Genomic DNA, 20,827 nt, shown 5'->3' on the forward strand with positions numbered 1-20,827 from the left:
GCATTATGCTCTGAAAACCAGCTGCAGTGAGGCAAAGGTGGGAAAGAAGTATGCCTTTCTCTCCTACATGTGGTCTTCTCAGAGGCAGCTGCTGAGCCATTCTGGGAAAAAGGATGCTGTTCTAGATGGCCTTCCACCTGATCCAGTAGGACTCTTTCTTAAGTTTTTATGCTGGTACAGTCCAGGAAAAGTTCTACTATATGATCTCATATTTGTGAAGACCAGGCTTTAGGCAAGGACTAAGGTATCTGCTAGAACCCGGACCTAACACACAAACAAAAATGCAGGAGAGCGAGAGAGACTGACTGACTTGGCCACCTGACCTTTCTCATATGACATGCACAGGAAGCAAAGCAGCTTGTCAGCAGAACTTTCCTTTTGTGAAACTGTCAGAAAGGGAAACACAATCTTCGGTACTCAGAGTGTCCTGTTTTGGATGTGTAACTAAATGTAAACTTTGCACAAATGTTCATAGCACAAAAAAGGACTCAACGCAATTTAAAAAAAAAATCAGAAAAAGCTTTACTAAATGCATAATACGAGTCAAAACATGAACTGCAATTCTGCCTGCAGTCTTCATTACAGTCATGCTAATTTGCCATACAGAAATGATTGTTCAGACATTCAGTATCCTTCGTATTTACTTTGTTTGGCCCACTAAAATGGTCAGTGTACGCAGCATTGGCTGTCTTTTTCAGAGGTTTGTTTTTCACACCTGGGCTTCCAATGGCGAACATCACTTCTTCGTGTCCTCCTCTGGCTCACTGTCTTCACTGTCACTGTCTCTTCCAGGGTGTTCAGGCATCTTCCGATGTTCCTCCTCTTCCTCTGTTACATTTGGCTTCTCTTCCAATGTTTTCTCTTCCACGGTCTTTTCTGATGGGGACTTGATTTCATTTTCTGTTTCCATTTCAGAGTCCTGTCTGTCAATTATTTCACTTTCTGGAGCCTGGAGTGTTTCACTTTCTTCAATAAGAGCTGGAGGGGGCAATAGATCCTGCTAATGAAGGGGAAAAAATCATTATGACAATTTCTGCTTTTTATTGATGAAAAGTCTCCCATCCAAACTCAAGTGACCATCCTAGTGTTCCCCCAATTTTTGTGGAGGGGATGCTGTGGGATTGGAAAGTCCCCTTTCACAAGCTTCCTTAAACTCCCTCCAGTTTGGAAATAACCCAGGGTTTCCAAATATATTTAACAGCTAAGTCAAATTTTGCTTCTCAGCAAGTTACTGCAGTCGGCTCACTTAAAGTTATTGCATTAATTTAATTGCAGGAAGTTCAGATGGTATTTTTAACCCCAAGCCACCCCTACATGATCAAGGATGGGCATGCTTATGACACACACATGTCCAAGCCTCTCCTCTCACTTCCATGTGAGTTCTCTGGATAGTGCATGTGAGTGATGGTTTGTCCAAACTGCTGCTCTACAGTAGGTTTAGGAGAACATTGGGTGAACCACCCTTCCCCATGTGTTTAAAAGAATTCACATGGAAGTGAAGGGAGGGGCTAGAATGTGAGCTCATTCCAAGTGTGCACACCCTGTGTTACAGAGGCCCAGTCTGAGGCCAGAGTATCAGTCAAAGTGGCCCTTGACAGTCTGAAGCAGAATTCTTTGAAATGGGATTCCACATGTGAGAGACAGCAAGGCTGCCTACAAATGAGGTGATTCAGCAAATCCTTGTAAATGCTAATTTAAAAAAGCAAGCATGCTGGGTGGGATGAAAGTGTGCAAATGATCAAATGTTAATATTTTGAATTCATGGAGTCATTATAGCTTCTGAAAACAGAAAGCATACCCTGGATGGTTAACCCTGTGAAGTCATACTTTTCCTGCAGGAATCTCACTGTGGCGAGCTTCTTGGGATATGATGACCCATTGCCTGACTCACACACACTGAGATTGTGGGTAAGCCTCTGATCACACACTTTTCTCACTCCCCTCATGTGTAGAAGGTAGCATGAGAATTGGGAAAAATCCATGCAGGTCTCCCAATTCACATGTTACCTTCTTGTAAAGCAAGGAGTGCAGGGGAAGCGGAGGAGAAAGCCCACAAGCCCAAGAACTGATACACTACTCCCTGCTTAAATGAGAAGGGGAAGTAGCATTCAAAAAGGTCCCACCAGTGCTTCACAGAAGGGACTAAATATTCAATTTAAACTTTGTTAAAGAAATCAAGTAAAAAATGGGTATATAAAAAAAAAATGTTTTATGGCCTCTTCTGACTTCCCTCCATGAAAAGAGGTGGTCCCACTGTCATGATGAAAGGAAGACTGGAGAAGAAGATAACCCCTCCCTCCTTTGCATCTCCAACACAATTCCATTCCATGGTTTCCAGAATCTAAGTATGTAATTAGATTGAAATTTTATCTACTATTAACTCATGTTTCTGACAGGCATGGAGAGGTCTGATATTACATTAGCCAAGTGAGAGAATGACACTCAAACTTGAAATTGCTACATCTGAGTCTCTTAATACGTGGCCAAAACAGATCTTTTTTGAAGACTAATTACAGGCATTCAGAAAAGCTGAATCTCTCAAATTAGGGATTCCTTTGTCCTTGGCAAAAAGTGTATTTCATGCAGCAGGATACAAACCAGGACCCCTTCTGCGTTGCAGCTGGGACAATTTCTTATCCATGCATGATTACTATCATTCAATTCTTTTTTAAGTATGGACTAATAAGGTGTTAAAAATAACTTAACAATTCTAAAGATAACACAGTGCTTTGAAGCCTGTGGGAATAAGCATGATTTACAGACATTAGGGTTAACCAGTCCGTGCACAATTCATGCTAGCTGGTGTCCATTCATATGGGGCCCATTCATAACAGCAGGTCTTTTCTAGCAGTGCACTAAAGCCAGCCACTAAAGCAGTGCATCTAAAAAGTGGGGCCCATTCATATCAGCAGGTCTTTTCTAGCAGTGCACTAAAGCCAACTGGCACAAATTATGCTTGTCATGAGATGAGAGAAGGCACCTAGAGCCCAATCCTATGCATGCCTACTCAGAAGTTAGTCTCATAAGAACATAAAAACAGCCCCGCTGGATCAGGCCATAGGCCCATCTAGTCCAGCTTCCTGTATCTCACAGCGGCCCACCAGATGCCCCAGGGAGCACACCAGATAACAAGAGACCTCATCCTGATGCCCTCCCTTGCATCTGGCATTCTGATATAAGTCTCATTATAGTCAATGGGGCTTACTCCCTGGAAAGTGTGGACAGGATTGTAGCCCTAGTGACTTAATTCTTTCTAAGGAAAACTTTAGACCCCAAAGAAACTGCCCAATTTTCCTCCAGTCTTCTGCACCTTCCATCTTTCCTTTACCATCTTAATTTCAAAGCTTTTTTTTTTTTTTTTTTTTATAAGGCACACTGAAAACAAGAGTCTTTAGCAGTTGGGAAAAGGTATTAAACCAACAGGGTCAGGCCAAGGCCCCCTGACACATGAAGTGACATGCCATATGCTGCCACCCCCTTACCTGGTGAGGTGCCAGCCTCTGCTCCTCCCACTCCCTGGACTGGAAAAGGAAGAGGAAGTGTGGAGGAGAGGAAAGTGGTCCTCTATGCTCCTCCATTTCCGCACATGGAATGGAAAGAGCAATGGATGCATGGAGGTCCACCAATCTATTACCTGAGGCAGACACCTCAGCCTCATGAAGAGCCGGCCCTTAAGTCAATCACAAGCTATAGTATTACTTCAGCAGGTCACTTGCAGGGTCAGAGAGACGATAACACTTTATTGTTTCAATACCCTAGATCAGGGGTGCCCAAACCCCGGCCCTGGGGCCACTTGCGGCCCTCAGGGAGCCCCCAGTCTCCAATGAGCCTCTGGCCCTCCAGAGATTTGCTGGAGCCCACACTGGCCTGATGCAACTGCTCTCAGTGTGAGGGCAACTGTTTGACCTCTTGCAAGAGCTGTGGGATGAGGGCTCCCTCCAATGCTTGTTGTTTCATGTCTGTGATGCAGTAGTGGCAGCAAAGGAAAGGCCGGCCTTGCTTTGTGCCAGGCTTTTTATAGGCCTTGAGCTATTGCAAGACCTTCATTCATTCATAGAAGTTCATCTTTAATATATTCATTTATGTGAACTTATGTAAATTTATTCAAATTTTAAATGTAAATTAATTCTTTTTTTCCCCCACACAGTGTCAGAGAGACGATGTGGCCCCCCTGCCAAAAACTTTGGACACCCCTGCCCTAGATGCTCGTGTTGTTAGCAAAGATTATTGAGAGTACTTATGCTCAAAGATTTAAGCTAAACGATACATTTTTCACAAAAAGCCATATTCTTTACCTGTCTGTGCTGGCGTGTACTTTGAATCATATGCATGTACATGTTGTACACAAAGTTGGCCATTTGAGGCATATTCTTTATAATATGTACTTGGTGATGTGGATGCTCTCCATTCTAAAGGGTGAAGGAAGACCATTACTGTTAAGAACGGTTTAAAAACAAATTTAAAACACACACACACACACACACACACACACACACACACACACACACAAACACACAGAGAGAGGGACATTTTTGCATTCAGATGAAAGAATCAAAATCCTACAATTCAAGTTTTGTTGTCCTCACAACCCTGCGAGGTAGGTGAGGCTGAGAGGTAGTGACTAGCCCAAGGTCACCCAGGAAACTTCATGGCTGAGAGGGGATTTGAACATGCATCTTCCAGGTCTAAGCTCAGCTCCCAAACTACTACACTATATTTGCTATGTGAACTTTTTTTGCCAAACACCACTATACAATAATCATATAATATCCACCCACACATCTGAGTTTATAACTACGAACTAGTAATGCTGCACTGAAATGCTGTATTCACATTTTGCAAAACACACACACACTCTGTCTATGCCATTCAAGACTGCTGTTCATACCTGTCGGGTTGTTGGAAAATACTCGGCAGGGATGATGTGCAGCTGAAGAGGGCGAGCAGTGAGCTGGCTGAAGGCAGGCGTCAGCTCAAAGCAGTTCTGGAACAGCGAGACTCTTGCAAATATGTAAAGCCCAAGCCTAGCTCTTGACATGGCGACAACCAAACGCCGAACATCCCTTTGAAGAGTAGAAATGAAATAGGCAAACTGTTAAGACCAACTCCAATATTTCAGTTATAACTGGAATACCTTAATTTTAAAAAAGCATAATCACACAAAAAGCTGTATTAAGACATATAATACATACCTTTCTAGAAAGGCATACCTCGGAACACAAGAATTACTAGTCCTCTCTATTTTTCAAGTAAGAAAATGCAGATATGTCCAGAGTTGCCTCCAAAGAATATGTCTAAAGTTATATTTTACATACAGTTAAGAAGATCCAGGGATAAAGACTGCTCTAAGAAAACCTTTTAAACATTCTTTTGCTTCGCCTTCAACTGCTAAAGATATCTAATTCTCTGCCCTCCCCACCCCCTTTAAAAAAAAAAGTTAGGTCATTGGGGCAGGGATTTAATTTTAGGCTGTAAAATTCTGGAAGTGACAAAGTACATTGATGGCCATGTCCTGTACTTGTAGACAAGAGGTGGACAATTCAAATTATTTGATATTCCAGTGGAGCAGAGCAGCTTGTCACCCATTGTAGTAAGATTACGGTCATTCATATATCACTAAGGTACAAACTGAAAAGTCAGTTTTGCAAGAGTTAATACCAGACGTGTAGAACAGTAGTAGTATCCATTCACTAAATATGTAGTATACCAGTAGTATCCAGTCACTAAACGTGGTTCTAGACATTTACAACTAGCAGTAGTTATCCTAAATATGCTTGCCAAAGGCACCACAACTTTGGTGCTTGGTCACAAACCCAATCAAAATGATCATTAATTACTACTACTATTATAGCTACTTGTCTTGATTCAAAAGTCTCTGCTAATGGATACTACCACTTCCAAATAGATACTCAGTGGAGGAAAAGGCATGCTTGGATGTAACCCGTTCCATGCAGGTCTCTGGTATGGGGATCCTTCCACATATGCAATCAGGAATTGTAGAGATAATTGGTTAAACAGCAGCAAAGTGGCTGTTAAAAGGTTGCTGGAAAATTCATCAATGGAATCAAATTTGAAGCACCTTCCAATAAATGCTTTGTTGCTCCCAATTTGTGATATAAATCATATAGTTGAGTTTGAATTGCAACCCTTAAGTGCTCATGGAAAACAAAAACCCAACCAGTCAAATCATAACTTTGAAAGTGAATCCACCAAACAGCAAGACTGGACCGGGCCCTCTGTGAGGGTTCTTTATTCCTTACCTCAAGTGTCCAACCGCTTTGGTTCGCACAAGTGAAAGGATGATATAGTCATTTTGCTGACCTTGAAACCTGTCCACTGTTGTCACCTGGCAGCAAAATGGAAAAAGTTAATTCCCTGGCGTCTCAAAGATACTTTAAAAGAATGCTCGTGAAACAGACTGCCAAGTCATGCTTCTTGGGTTTCAGGAAACCAAACTGGCCTTATGGCATTAAAAGTTTCACTCTGAAAAAACACTGGTAGCTTATTCCGTTAGGAACAGAATTGTATTGTATTGGCAACCTTCAGTCTCGAAAGACTATGGTATCGCGCTCTGAAAGGTGGTTCTGGCACAGCGTCTAGTGTGGCTGAAAAGGCCAATCCGGGAGTGACAATCCCTTCCACACCGGGAGCAAGTGCAGTCTGTCCCTGGTCTGTCTCCCTGGCTATGGGCCTTCCTTCTTTGCCTCTTAGCCTCAGACTGTTGGCAAAGTGTCTCTTCAAACTGGGAAAGGCCATGCTGCACAGCCTGCCTCCAAGCCGGCCTCTGAACAGAATTAGGCAACAGTGAATATGCTATTCTTAATAAGAAAAACTATAAACACAATGAATGCAAATTCAAAGGATTCCACAGGTATGGTGGCACCTCTGAATGTTTAAGAACATAAGAACAGCCCTGCTGGATCAGGCCATAGGGCCCATCTAGTTCAGCTTCCTATATCTCACAGTGGCCCACCAAATAGACTCGCATCCTGGTGCCATCCCTTGCATCTGGCATTCTGTGGTAACCCACTTCTAAAATCAGGAGTTTGCACTATACATCATGGCTTGTAACCCATGATGGGCTTTTCCTCCAGAAACTTGTCCAATTCCCTTTTAAAGGCATCTAAGCCAGATGCCATCACGACATCCTGTGGCAAGGAGTTTCATAGACCTATCACACACTGAGTAAAGAAATATTTCCTTTTATCTGTCCTAACTCTCCCAACACTCAATTTTAGCGGATGTCCCCTGGTTCTGGTGTTATGTGAGAGGGAAAAGAGCATCACTCTACCCACTCTGTCCATCCCTGCATAATTTTGTAGGTCTCATGTCTCCCCCAGGCACCTCTTTTCTAGACTGAAGAGGCCCAAACGCCATAGCCTTTCCTCATAAGGAAGGTGTCCCAGCCCAGTAATCATTTTGGTTGGTCTCTTTTGCACCTTTTCCATCTCCACTATGTCCTTTTTGAGATGTGGCAACCAAAACACATCTACTCCAGGTGTGGCCTTACCATCAATTTGATTTCTCCTCTAAAAGTAGCCATGTGCCCAATTTAACCTATAGCTTTGGAAATTGACAGGATTCAAAACGCAGTTGCTAAAGGGTAAGAGATCTGGTCTAGAGGGTAGAGCCTCCGTTTGCCTGAAGATAACATCAGAAGGTCGCCAGTTCGAGGCCACCGGCACCATGAATAGCGAGACCTTGAAGCAGCTGAGAAGCCTAGCCGAGTTATTCCACCTGCTCTTCGGCCGCCCTTCAAGTGAGATATGAAGGAGTTGCTTGTCAGCCTGCGTGGGAGGAAACTGGAGGCCAGAATGTGATACCAGATCATAAAAGATCCATCTGAAATGTTGTGGTTCTTGAAAGACAGAACCTTCTTCAATTATAAAAATCCCTACAGGGATTTAGAACAGCCTGCCTATGTAAACCGCCTTGAATAAAGTCTAAGGAGAAATCTGAGGACCAAGAAAGGCGGTATAGAAATACCTGTATTATTATTATTATTATTATTATTATTATTATTATTATTATTATTATTATTATTATTATTATTATTATTAAAGTACAACAGTTTAGGGTGTGCCCTATACCATGTTGTTGTTATACCATGTGTAGTAATTTGAAATGCAACTAATTGTTACAGTTTTTCTAGTGCTAATTGATGTTGCTTGTAAATATCTGCTGGGGAGCCAAATGTGGAAGAAACCAACTAGAAAACCTAAGCAACTTAATTAGCAATTACTACTTGTGTGCTGCTTCAGGGTTTTTTCTTCTTCTGCGCAAATCTTGAAAAATGAAAATATTTTCCTTGAAAATGCAAATGTATGTCTTTTGTGCACTAATAACTCCAAAAGATATTTCCATATAAATCTTATGTCTAATTATAATTTGCTGCAATTCATCAGCCACGATGTCTATGCCTCATTAAGCTCATCATGCAATAGACCAAACAATAAATGAATTCCACTATATAAAAAGTACCATAGTAAATGCTTAGCCAAAACAACCTATGCAAAATCACAGAAACTTCCTAGCAGATGCTGATCATATTACATATGTATGAAGTTTGTCGAGAAGAAATAAAAATGCAGGTGATATCTGGAATTTTACCTTGTTTGGTCTTCCAATCATTGGGTTATTTCCACAACGCTGATTAATAATGTCCCGAATCAGATGCTTTTGCCCATTATACGTCGTCAAAATACTTATCTTCTCAGCAGGGTAACCGAGTAGGCACATGTACATGAAGAGTGCAACAACGTATTCTGCCTCTCCAAGATTCTGCAGTGTTTTAGAAAACATGTGAATTTGTCTGATGCACCTCACCATTAAGAAATATTCATAGAGTTATGCTGGAACGCAACACCGTGATCTCACTGAGTTTGAGAAGTTGGGTCCCTGCCAGTGATCTCTCTAAGGCAGAGGTTCTCAAGCTTCTTGGGAGTAAAACTTCTGAGGTAAGTCTTTGCGGGGAGGGGGGGGAGCCAGCAATGTGATCCCCAGGATTGTGTTGCTAACAGGGGGACGAAAGGGGTGATTCTTACTCACAGGAGGCTGCTGCAGGGTCCAGCAGTTGCAAGGAGCCCCGCGCAGCCCTCTGTAGGACTCCCTGAGTCTTAGAATACTGAGTATTCAATTAACCAGTTGAACTAGTCTGTGATTTTTCAATATGCTAGTACACATGCACATGTATGCATGTCTTAGCAGCAGTTTGCTTCCAAAGCGTGGTGTATCAATAATCATTTGGCCCATTGTGAAGTTCACAGGAGATTATTGCTTTTGAGACAAATGTTTGAATCAGGGAAGTTACCTCCTCTTGCAAGGGCAAAGTAAGCTAATGCCAAGGTAGGTCAACAGTATTATAGCTGCCTTGAGCAGAGCACCCCAGGAGGGGACAACAACCCTTCTGACTTCCAGCCAAACAGCATGAAATGCAACCACTCCCCATGACTTCCAACCTATAAAATATTTTTCTATAGGCTGCGGGGAGGGAAAAGAAGACATTCTGTTGCTTACACTGCTTATCGTTTAAAGATGTCATAAAGTCGTACATTTCAGAGAACCATCTGTGAAAACAGGATGCCAAGCAAAGAGCAAACACTGATGCAGGTTGATTCTCTCACCTGGTAGAAATAAGGGTTGGGTTCAGATTCTCCTACGCCATGGAAGTCTTCTACATTTATTAGCTGAAAGTCATACAGGAAACCAGCGTTTGCTGTTCTGAATTCTGGTAAGAGTTGTACGTGTGGCAAATTTCCCAGGTTCTTGTAACGCCAGTTGTAGAGGTTACACAAGCTTTATGGGAAACAGAGTGGAAAACAGTTAACTTCAACTGTTCTGTGAGTCTTTACAAGTTTTCCACATTGGTGGCATAACCCTCCACCACTCCAAAAATTCTCTATCTCAAAATGATGCACAAAAAGCAATTTAAAAGACATTATAAAAGCACCACCCATACACATACACCAGTATGCCATAATAAAAGCAGGATACAACTTCAAAAATTTTTAAAAAAATACACAGAGGTAAAAACTCATATAAACAGGTTGTCTTATACTGCCTCTGAAATATTGCCTGACTCAATTAGGTTTCCAAGGGAATGGCACTCCAAAACCTGAGAGCTAGCTCTGAGAATACCATCCATGTTTGCCCTTAAGGTTCGGCCTTAGCACACAGAAGGCACATCAGGAAGAACCCTCACTGGATCTCAAGGGTTATAGAAGGAGGCATGGGAGGAATACTGAGCACTACAATTACATAGTTGTAAAATACATAGGGCCTGTGTCATTTAGTGCTATGAAGGAAAAGTTAGTTACTTCAATTTCACCCAGAACCCAGAACTACAGACAATGTAGATTTCAAACACTGTAAATTGTAAATCTGCAATAATTTCGTCGTTTTAAGAGGCTAGCTCCACTTTCTATTCCAGCTAAAGCTCCAAACACATTCCATGGTTAGCCTCTCATAGAATACACAGTAGTCTATTCTCAGTAACTTATTAATCTATTCTCAAGGAATCTACTGTGATCTACACTTAACAAAAGACAAAAACAACAACTGATTTGGTGAGGTCTGAACCAAGGTAGAAATGGTTAGAGCCTCCTTTCCAAATAGAATTGGCAAAAGGCATTTTTAACCACTGCCACAACCTGGAAGGCCAAGGAATACTCCTGAGGAGCCAGCACTTTTCCTGAACTGCAAACCTGCATTACCAGAGAACATATGAAGGACTCACTGCCCAATCCTGAGTTTCCCAGCGTCTACTAGAGCAGCGGCACCAAAGCGGCTACACTGTATCCAGCAGACTCCAGGAAGCAGCCAGAGGTGACCTCAGGGGAAGCCCCTGGAGCTTCTCAAGTCTGCACCAGCCATTTTTCTGGCACGGACTTGAAAGACTCAGCCCCTTCCAGCCTGTCACAGAATTTAGTATACGGTGGTTCTCCTTATTGCCCGTCCTCATTACCTTTGTTTTTCTTCTCTACCATGGTACTAGGCAAGCATGCTTCTTCCTTTTACAGAACGCTAGAAGAGGAACTCAACAAGCAGGCAGGCAGCCTGAATGCAAAAAGAACACTCCAAAATGTTAACAGGAAGAAACACAATTGGCACCATGGTAAAGAAGAAAGGTAATGGGCTGGGGGTGGGGGGTTGGAGAAGTAAGTACTGTACTTCTCTGTATAGGGTTCCCTCTTATCCATGGTTTCCGAATCCATAGGGGATGGGCGCAGAAACATATCCCCCTGAGGATGTGGGGGGAAGCCTGTATACTCTCGCCACATGAAAAGTAATTTATACAATTGCTATTTGGGCTTTGTTGCTCTGCAGAGTCCTACTGCAAGCACTCATGAAAAATTAAGTTCTTATATACGTTCGATTCATGTGACATCTTTTCTAATCAATGCACTTACGTGTGGACCTTGAAGGGAAAAAAGAGAGAGAACGCAGGACTAGTATTAAAGAACTACATCATTGCTGAGACATTTAAACAGCTGACTGATAAAAGGACAAAAAAACCCACAAATTTTGCAATTGTGACCCATCGCTCCCTAAGTGCAGGGCAAACAAAGACAAATTCTTTCTTCTTAAAAGAATGAGAGGTCAGAAAATGCCTGTCCCTCGTTATGCACAATGAATATCTTTAATCTATTTTGGGACTAAGGTTTAGAATACCTTCAAGCCAAGGAACAAAGGTCAAGCTAGCAGAACTTTTGAAAATCTGTTGATAGATGACCAGTCACTTTTTAAAAAATCCCCTTTATAGCAGCTGGAAAATTGTCCCAGATAACAGCCCTGAATATCCTGAGCGAGCCATGACTCCTCCGTATTTCACATGTGGTTCAATACACTTTTAAAAAAGTACCTAGGTTGAGAAGTATTATGACAACACTGCTAGAAGATTTCTCAAGTCTAATAAGGTTAATACTTCAGAGATGCGTCCATCATATTCAGGTGACAGTCCTATCGCTTAAAAAAGTGATCGGACCAGAATCTGTACGTTCATTGATAGCTAGAGTAGTAAGCAGAGCTCTAAGAGGTACAACTCCACAAAGAAGAAAACAAAGAAGCAGCAAACCAAAACACACCAATTTGCTGATAATGGTGAACCTTTCATTTTTGCTCACTTTTATTCTATTTTATTAAGGATTATCAAGTCGCAATAATAGGAGTGGTCACTTGACATCCTTGTTAGCTGGTCGCATTCATCCAGATCCAGGGTGTCGTGGGGCACAACATACAGAGGACAAGTCAGAGATAGTCTGGTAGTTTGGTAGGCTGTGAGTGAGAAGCAGAGTGAATGAAAGAAAGCAGTAGTTCTTTCAAGGAGAAGGAGGATAAGGGCTTTGAATGGCATGTGACAGCAGCCTGGAGTAGGAAGGATAGACAGCAAAGGCTGGAATCTACTGTAGCCTTTCTTGACACACGGTGAACTGTGCAAAATTGAGCAGCATGGCCTTTCTAAGCACATAATTCCTCTCAATGAGGGAGGACACCAGGATGCAGGTCTCTTGTTGTCTAGTGTGATCTCTGAGGCATCTGGTGGGCAACTGTGACATACAGGAAGCTGGGCTAGATGCGCCTTTGGTCTGATCCAGCAGGGCTCTTCTTAAGTTCAATGTTCCAGACTCCTTTAAAAACTAGATCTCAGGTTCATGATGCCGTAAGAAACATAGGAAAGCTCAGGTTTTCCTTGCTGATTACACTGTATTGTTGGCATCCTTCAGTCTCGGAAGACTATGGTGTCACGCTCTGAATGGTGGTTCTGGAACAGTGTCCTCTCCAGTGCGTGAAGCCTGGGTAAAGTAGGTATGGAGGACAGGCTGTTACCCATGCAGCAAATCCCCCCTCTCCACATCGCTGAAATGGTCCAATGGAAAGGCAGAAGCCAATACGGTTGGTTCCAGCGGCGTCGCAGGAGTTGCCAGAACGTGACTGTGTTCAGCCATGAACTGCCTCAGGGACTCCGGCTCCGGATTTTGCCTCGAGGTTGACTCCTGAAGCCTTTTCCACAACTGGATGTATCCACAAGGCAGTGGAGGTTTAGGATCAGAGTTTTCCTTCTCTCAGATGAGCTGCCTTCCCAGGCTGACGAGTCCCATCTACCCGGTGGCTGTTTAGTCGCCTCTTACGACAAGTACAGCCAAACTCGGGGCCTATTCTTATCCCCAGCCCCCAGGGGATTACACTATCACTAAGAGAACAAGTGAGTAGAAGCCACACCAGGACTCCCCCAGTGCTGATTACACTATCACTAAGAGAACAAGTGAGTAGAAGCCACACCAGGACTCCCCTTTAGCATTAAAAGTTGACAGATCTGAAAAAGGCCTTTATTTTCACTTCCAGCAGTGTCTTGAAATAGTTCAATAACCTCAGCACCACAAGCTTTCTTAGCCAAGGTCTTCCAAAAAACCGTTGTACCATACTGCATCATGAAAAGGGTCTCACTGTGAACCATTTCATTCCTAAATTTTATCATCGTGCTAATGATCTGAAGCACAAGAGACAAACATGCGAAACTATCAAGAAACAGACAATACATAAAGTGCACCTCTATGCTCCAGTCTAGAGAAAGTGAGTTTAAACAGAGAGAGAGAGAGAGAGAGAGAGAGAGAGAGAGAGAGAGAGAGGGAACGAACGAACAACAGCTAAGTCTTCCACTGATGCTTTTCTTTGGCCTTACCTTGCCCTTGCTCTTCCCTGAGCATCTAGGTCAACGGTTGGCACTCCCACACGAACAAACCTTGTAAAAAGAGACTGTTCCATGTTGGAATATTTCTGAAAAGCCATGTTCTTAATGACAGGGGGCAACTGATGATGGTCTCCAATCATAATCCACCGCTTCAGTCGGCTGAACCCATCTTGGGGATTCTGTTGGATAGGAATGAAGTGCTATAATGAAAGCACCGCTATCGCCGAACAAACACCGCACTCCACTCATGAACTAACCTGTTTTAAATGCTTTCATTTCTACAGTTCAGCTAACTTACATGCATCATGGATTCAATAATATCCTCCCAACTAAAAAAAAAAATGGAGGGTTTTACCTTTATTCTGTATTTCTAAAACAACCAGATCAATAAAAACTAAGGTCAGACATTTCTCTACAATGAGCCCTCCTTGTCCTTGGGCTTGCTGCCTGCAGATCTGAACATCGGCATATGCCGAGCCCACACTTCACAGGGCCTCCTGGACACAAACAGAAGCCACTTCCAGTTCAGGTCAGTGACTTCCTGACGTTGCCGATGCGAATCAGAAGTGACTTCCAGTCACGTCTGGGAGGCCTTCTGAGGAGGCTGGAAAGCAGGTGCGACCTCTGGGGGCCCCAGTGTGGCCTACAGGTAAGTTCATGTGGCACTGCAACCTTGGTCCTCGCAGATTTCAGCATCTGCAGATTTTGGTATCTGTGGGGTGTTGTGGAACCGTTCCCCCGTGGATACTGAGGGCCCACTATAGTTCCGCAGTATGAACAAGTGAGTGTTGTTCAACATAGTTGTACGTAAAGCAGCAGGCAATGTCCGTTCTCCTTCCCTGTGCAAATGACTCACGCGTACAGCAAATTTGTGCCACAGAATCTCACTTTAAATTCTGATGAGACCAAATAAACTGTTACAGTCCTCGAATACAAAAAAAGATAGATAATACTCTCTATTTTTTACATATACATGCAAACAACATTGCTTATTTATTTGTCATTAGGTTTCAGACCAAGTTTGAGTTCTTTACAGAGGCAATCTGAAATTGCAACAAACAACAAAAAGGGGGCACAAACAAAATTGGTAACTGTATTCTAACCTGTAAGAGGAGCGGTATAAAAGTTTCGATCTCCAATATCTGAGCAGCCTCTTCCATTAAGATGTTATCGTACTGGGCAATTAAAAAGAACAGATTAAGTCATCCAAAGATCACAAACTGTGAAGATTTTTTTCTAATGTTGAAATGATTAGTTTAAAATCCTAATTCCTGAATAACTTGTACACTATGTACATGCAATAAATTACACAGGCCAACACACATTTTGCTTCCTTAAACGTTACACCAATTCCAGGGTATATTTGGGGTGCCAATTCCAAAAATGGCATCCGTTTTGTCCTATCACGTCTAGTTTTGGAGACATAGTATAGCCTCTTTAGTGAATGGTTCAAGCGGCTTCCTCATGAGGAAGCCATGGTGTAGGCTTCCTCATGAGGAAGCTGCTTGAACCATTCACTATACTATGTCTCCAAAACTAGACATGATAGGGCAAAATGGATGCCATTTTTGGAATCGGCACCCCAAATCCATATCAAACCACCATAAAGTTTGGGAAAAACTTTTCTGACCCTCAATTTTGTAGGCCTGTGTTATTAAACAAACATTATTTGCGTAATACATTTTTTCTCATACTAAGTGTGCAAACTGACTATCTGAGGAGCAGAACTCTCATTCTTGAGTGGCATAAACGAAAGGGCTCCCTTGAAACAAGTGCGTATATCCAGTCTGAACCTCAATCATCTCTCAGACCTGACAGGATGCTGCCTTCAATTATCATTTCAATGGTGTTTCTAGATTATCAATATTTTGATTGACATGTTATTGCCACAGATGCTCTTAGCCCAGCATCACCCAATTATACTTCGCAATATGCATGGGACTGGCTAAACAGATTTCTTTCGTTTTTGTTTGATAGCAAAATGAATCCCATGAACATAAGAACAGCCCCACTGGATCAGGCCATAGGCCCATCTAGTCCAGCTTCCTGTATCTCACAGCGGCCCACCAAATGCCCCAGGGAGCACACCAGATAACAAGAGACCTGCATCCTGGTGCCCTCCCTTGCATCTGGCATTCTGACATAGCCCACCTCCAAAATCAGGAGGTTGCGCACACACATCATGGCTTGTACCCTGTAATGGATTTTTCCTCCAAAAACGTGTCCAATCCCCTTTTAAAGGCATCCAGGCCAGTCGCCATTACCACATCCTGTGGCAAAGAGTTCCACAGACCAACCACACGCTGAGTAAAGAAATATTTTCTCTTGTCTGTTCTAACCCTCCCAACATTCAATTTTAGTGGATGTCCCCTGGTTCTGGTGTTATGTGAGAGTGTACAGAGCATCTCCCTTTTGTTTGTTTGTTGTGTCTATCATCAGGAGACAAGAATAATTTTGTTAAGCTTGAAGAGCAAACACAAGCACAGAGACTTTTTGAGAAGCCTGGATGTCATTAATTGCAGGTATGTATAAAGCAACAAAAAAATAACACAACGCACAACACCAGCGTGACCATAAAAACAACCCAGCTTTAAAGCAGAGAGGTATTACAGATGAATGTTTTGCCCGCTGCGGACTTACCTTGAAACCCAGCTCAACCAGATCGTGTCGTTTCAAAGCAGCATGTGTACAAGTCATTGCAATGATCTTTGCTTCTTTCACGAGCAGATACTTCGATCTGTCTAGTCCGCTCCGTAGCAGTTCAAATGCTCTGAATTCCTACACACGATAGAAGGGAAGGCACAATATGAATGTTTGCAATCAAACCACAGAATTATCAACCCACATCCAAAAACAGTAGCTGTGATCCATAGGTTTGTGGATGCTCTGACACACATACAGAACTCCCAGGTGTGTAGGCTTTCTGTTTGGTTCAATGTCACAGCAAAAAGCTTGCGTACAAAATAGCCCTCTCCATTGAAAACCAGTGACAGAGTTCCAGAGATTGTCAGTGCCTGGCATTTCATTTCACCCATCTTTCTAGGCTTGCAGTGTTAGGAACCTTACCTCAAGCTGAGTGAATATTTTCTTGATATGTCTAAAACATCCTTCAGCGATTTCCATGTCTTCGCTGTAGGTCCTGCCTTTAAAAATTGGTTGAGGGGCATTTGCAAAATACTGGTGAAAAGGAAACAGGCTGCAGACATCAGCAACATCTGGAGCTTTGCTGCCTTTAGCTTTCACTTTGCTTATGTACTCCTCCCAACGAGACATGACCTAAAAAACAATGATGACACAATAGCATGATCACACTTCACACTGGATAACAGAGGCAGCTGCCCTACACAGTATTAGATCACTGGTCCAGCTGGGTTCAGTACTGTCTATGTTAATTGGCTGGAACTGCCCAGGGTTTCAGATGGGGTTTCCTGGCCCTACCTGCAGATGCCAGGAATTGAACAGAGGACCTTCTTCACCAAAAACATGCACTATATCACTGAGCTACAGCCCCTCTCAAGATACTTTCCCCTCGTACTTTCCACAGTGAAGATCTAGTGAAGGGATTCCCAAATTATTACTGATGCAATGCCCTCCCTCTGGTGGAGCCATTTATGGAACCCAGAAGTAAGTACTGATGGCATGCAATGTGATGACATCATCAGCACTTACTTCTGCGACCTCAGATGACCCTAAAATCAGTGTTAAACAGGTCAAGGCGGGCCTAAAAAACCAGCAAAATGACATGCAGCCCACCCAGCGAAGCATCAGCTCTGTGGTCTGTTTTATCACGATTGTGCTGCTGAGCGGCTCAGCCAGTGTGCATCCTGCGACGCCCCAGAGACTTGTCACAATGTCCCAGTATGCGCGATGCACAGTTGGGAACCTCTGATCTAAAGGGTTATGAATGGAACATGGCTCACACATTTGGGCTGCACCTCTCAGTTTCCACTGTCCCCCCTGCCACTTCTGAAGGTCAGGATTTTCCGGAATGGGATTCAGCATGTGCACGGCGATGCAGCCAGAAGGGGTAATAGGTAACCCCGCCACGTGTATGGACGCATTTCCCACTTGCACAGGTCTTTTGGACAGAAATTTCCATTGCCAGTTACTACTATGATCTTTCATAACAATATCTATGAATACACTGAAATAATATTTTTAAGAGGTGAGAGATATTTAACTGAGATTCCCTGCAAATAACAAGGAATCTCAGAGTTTCATTTCTTTTCAGAATGCTTCTCATCAGAAGTCAGCACTACAGTCAGTACTGTAGGCATCGCAATGTGCTGTGTGGCTCTCACTGCCCAGAATGGCAGTGCCCACTCAACATCGAGTGGGAGGGGCAGCTTTCACGGCACATTGCGGAGCCTGCAGTACTTACCACACCCCCGCCTCCTTGGCTATACTATTGTGTCTCATCAAATTCAAGGTGGGTTACAACTCCGAAGTATATCATCAAGGCAGAGAGCTGCAGAGGATAATCCCATTCAGACTGCTTGCCAATATTCATGCAAAAGCAAGAACACTGGCCTCATTATGACTCATCGCATACTGAGCTGAAACAATAGCAACCAAAACAAGGGGCAACATAATTATAGCTTCAGATGCCACTTGTATTTTGAAGTGAAGCACAACCGGTTCCTCGACACAAATTCTGCAACCCTAATGCTGATTCCCATACTATGTTCTTTAATACTCTGTGGCCAAAGTAGTTCTGTATTAATCTCTTACTTGGTATAAGAAGAAGTGACCAGCTGTTTCACAAGTGTAGGAGACATCTCCTGGGACCCCCAAACTCTCTTGCAGTCGTCCGACTTCCCGCAGTAGCTCCAGCCTCCGAGCTAGAACATAGTTTACTCGTCCATATCTGCAGAACAGAGTAAGAATGAGGTCTGTGGCCCGTGACCCAGTAGGAATCGGGTCATGACGCACAGTTTGGGAACCACTGATCAAAGGCAAGAGATAGTGTTCTGAAACTAAAAGGACTTGGACTTGATAAAGAAAAATGTCCAAGTGCAGTTACAAAAACAATACAGCTAAAAGCTGGGCTTATGTGCCAGGTCCCCAAGACTGTATTTCCATGTGGGCTATATAATGTCAACAATATGTTTCCTCTCAATACAAGAAAAACATTCCTATAGGTCTCTCTCTGTTGCCATTCCTGCTGAAGTCCCAAAAGACTACAGAGTTATTTACAGTTCATCATTATTTAACAGTAATAAAAATAATTGCACTTAGCATTTGGTATAGCACTTTCTGGGTGTGAAAGGCACTTGGCAAAAATTATTGTGATGAACCTTCACAACTTAGTAAGTTACATAAATATTATCCCCATATTGCAGCTGAGGATTTGAGGCTAAGAGAACATATCTTGCCCAAGGCTACTTAAGGCCAAGTGAGTTCATGGCAGAGGCGAGATCTGAACTGGTGAAATTCTGATTTGCAGCTCAGGCTTATGGCATCACCTACTAGAAATAAGGTGGTTTTAGCTATGAATTGAGCCATGATCTAAGAGAAAATGACCACAGAGATTAACAAGTCTTCTCAGCCTCTTTTTTGTGTATAGCGAAAGGTTGTTTTTTTTTTCCCAAATGCTACTTTTCACTATTTGCACAAATATAATTTTTTATTACATCGGATCACCTGCTGAAATCTTTTTCAGTCTCCAGTTCTTCCTCTCCATGACCGAGACGCAGGAGGTGGCGCTCATCAATGTCTAGAGCCATGATCTTCTCAAACAGCTGGTTCAAGGCCTAAAGATTGACAAGAGCAACCGAAAGGGGAGATTTTAGAAATTCAGATGCCATTACTGGGAAATGCAGCATGCTAGAAAAATCATTCCTATTTTGGTGGGAACTGAAACCAGGGCAAGTATGTAGGAGATATTTACATTAGCATTTTATCCACAGTAAGCAAAGTCTGCTTAGTAATTCCATCATGATATTGATTCAACATGTTTGGTAATTCCAAGGAACCCAAGGGATTTTTTAAAAAGTCGATTTACTTTGTACTAAGGGTATAATAATAATAATAATAATAATAATAATAATAATAATAATAATAATAATAATAATAATAATAATAATACAGGTGTTTATATACCGCTTTTCTAGGTCCTCAGATTTCTCCTCAGACTTTATTCAAGGTGGTTTACCTAGGCAGGCTAATTTAAATCCCCGTAGGGATTTTTACAATTGAAAGAAGGCTCTATCTTTCAAGAGCTACAACAATTCAGATGTTTTTTTCTGATCTGGCCTCCAACTTGGCCTCCATCCTCCCACGCTCCGAGCAGATGGAATAACTCGGCTCAGCTTGTCAGCTGCTTGAACGTCGCACGGTGCCGGTGGCCTCAAACTGGCGACCTTCGGATGTTATCTTCAGGCAAACGGAGGCTCAACCCTCTAGACCAGACCTCCTGCCCGTATACAGTGAGACCTCCTCACTGGAGGGCTCGGCACCCACAGATCTGCATATACATGGATGCCAACCCCACGGCTGGAGGACCTCACAGATGCTTCTGAGAGGCACTTCTGGAGATGGATAAAACACTCAACGATGATGATACCACAGTGAATGACATTACATATTTTTAGACTGTGCACCCTTTTGGGACAGGAAACCCTTTATTTATTTGCATATAATTTATTTGATATCAATAAATCAACTGTCAACTGCTTTGTGAACATTTTTGCTGAACAATATATAAATATTTTTAACAACAATAAGGGGATGCTTAGTGGTGGCTCCACCTTGAGTCTAAGGTGTCTAATGAGAACCAGCAGTTTCGAACCCTACTAGCATCACGGCACCCTTCTTTCGTGGCAGCTTCCCCCCAGCTCTCCTGGGCACTGCAATCTTGGTTCGCACGAGATCTCACACAATACAGGATGGTGGCATGCAAGACAGCCAGAAGAAGAGGCCGCTGGGGACATCGCGCAGCACCCCTGTGAGGGTGGGCGGGCAGGCAGGCAAGTAGCATATACCTTCCGCGCAAGGGAGGGAAGGCGAGTAGGTGGGCATGTGGGCAGTAGCACATACTGCCCACGCAAAGGAGGGAGGGAGGGCTAGCGGGCAGGTATGTGCCCGTTCTTTCTCGACACTCCGCTCACAATCCACACAGATGTAGCTTCCCGCAGATAC

General features: G+C 43.0%; 1 protein-coding gene across 5 annotated transcripts in view; it reads right to left on the minus strand.

The window, feature by feature from the left end:
- Positions 1-523: 523 nt before the first annotated feature.
- The window catches only part of AQR (aquarius intron-binding spliceosomal factor), a 76,239-nt gene continuing 55,935 nt past the window's right edge, over positions 524-20,827 (minus strand). For 4 of the 5 annotated variants that reach the window (XM_066637008.1, XM_066637025.1, XM_066637034.1 and 1 more), the window contains 12 exons: positions 19,331-19,440; positions 18,419-18,554; positions 16,754-16,963; positions 16,328-16,465; positions 14,791-14,862; positions 13,679-13,866; positions 9,624-9,795; positions 8,611-8,781; positions 6,261-6,346; positions 4,889-5,063; positions 4,296-4,409; positions 524-1,000 (listed from right to left, as the gene is read on the minus strand). In XM_066637008.1, the coding sequence (XP_066493105.1) occupies positions 737-1,000; positions 4,296-4,409; positions 4,889-5,063; positions 6,261-6,346; positions 8,611-8,781; positions 9,624-9,795; positions 13,679-13,866; positions 14,791-14,862; positions 16,328-16,465; positions 16,754-16,963; positions 18,419-18,554; positions 19,331-19,440 (1,836 nt within the window). In that variant the 3' untranslated portion in view covers positions 524-736. The remainder of the gene's footprint in view (positions 1,001-4,295; positions 4,410-4,888; positions 5,064-6,260; positions 6,347-8,610; positions 8,782-9,623; positions 9,796-13,678; positions 13,867-14,790; positions 14,863-16,327; positions 16,466-16,753; positions 16,964-18,418; positions 18,555-19,330; positions 19,441-20,827) is intronic. The other variant, XM_066637016.1, reaches the window with a different exon arrangement.

The sequence above is a fragment of the Tiliqua scincoides genome, chromosome 1 (assembly GCF_035046505.1).
Source record: "Tiliqua scincoides isolate rTilSci1 chromosome 1, rTilSci1.hap2, whole genome shotgun sequence".
NCBI classification, from domain to species: domain Eukaryota; kingdom Metazoa; phylum Chordata; class Lepidosauria; order Squamata; family Scincidae; genus Tiliqua; species Tiliqua scincoides.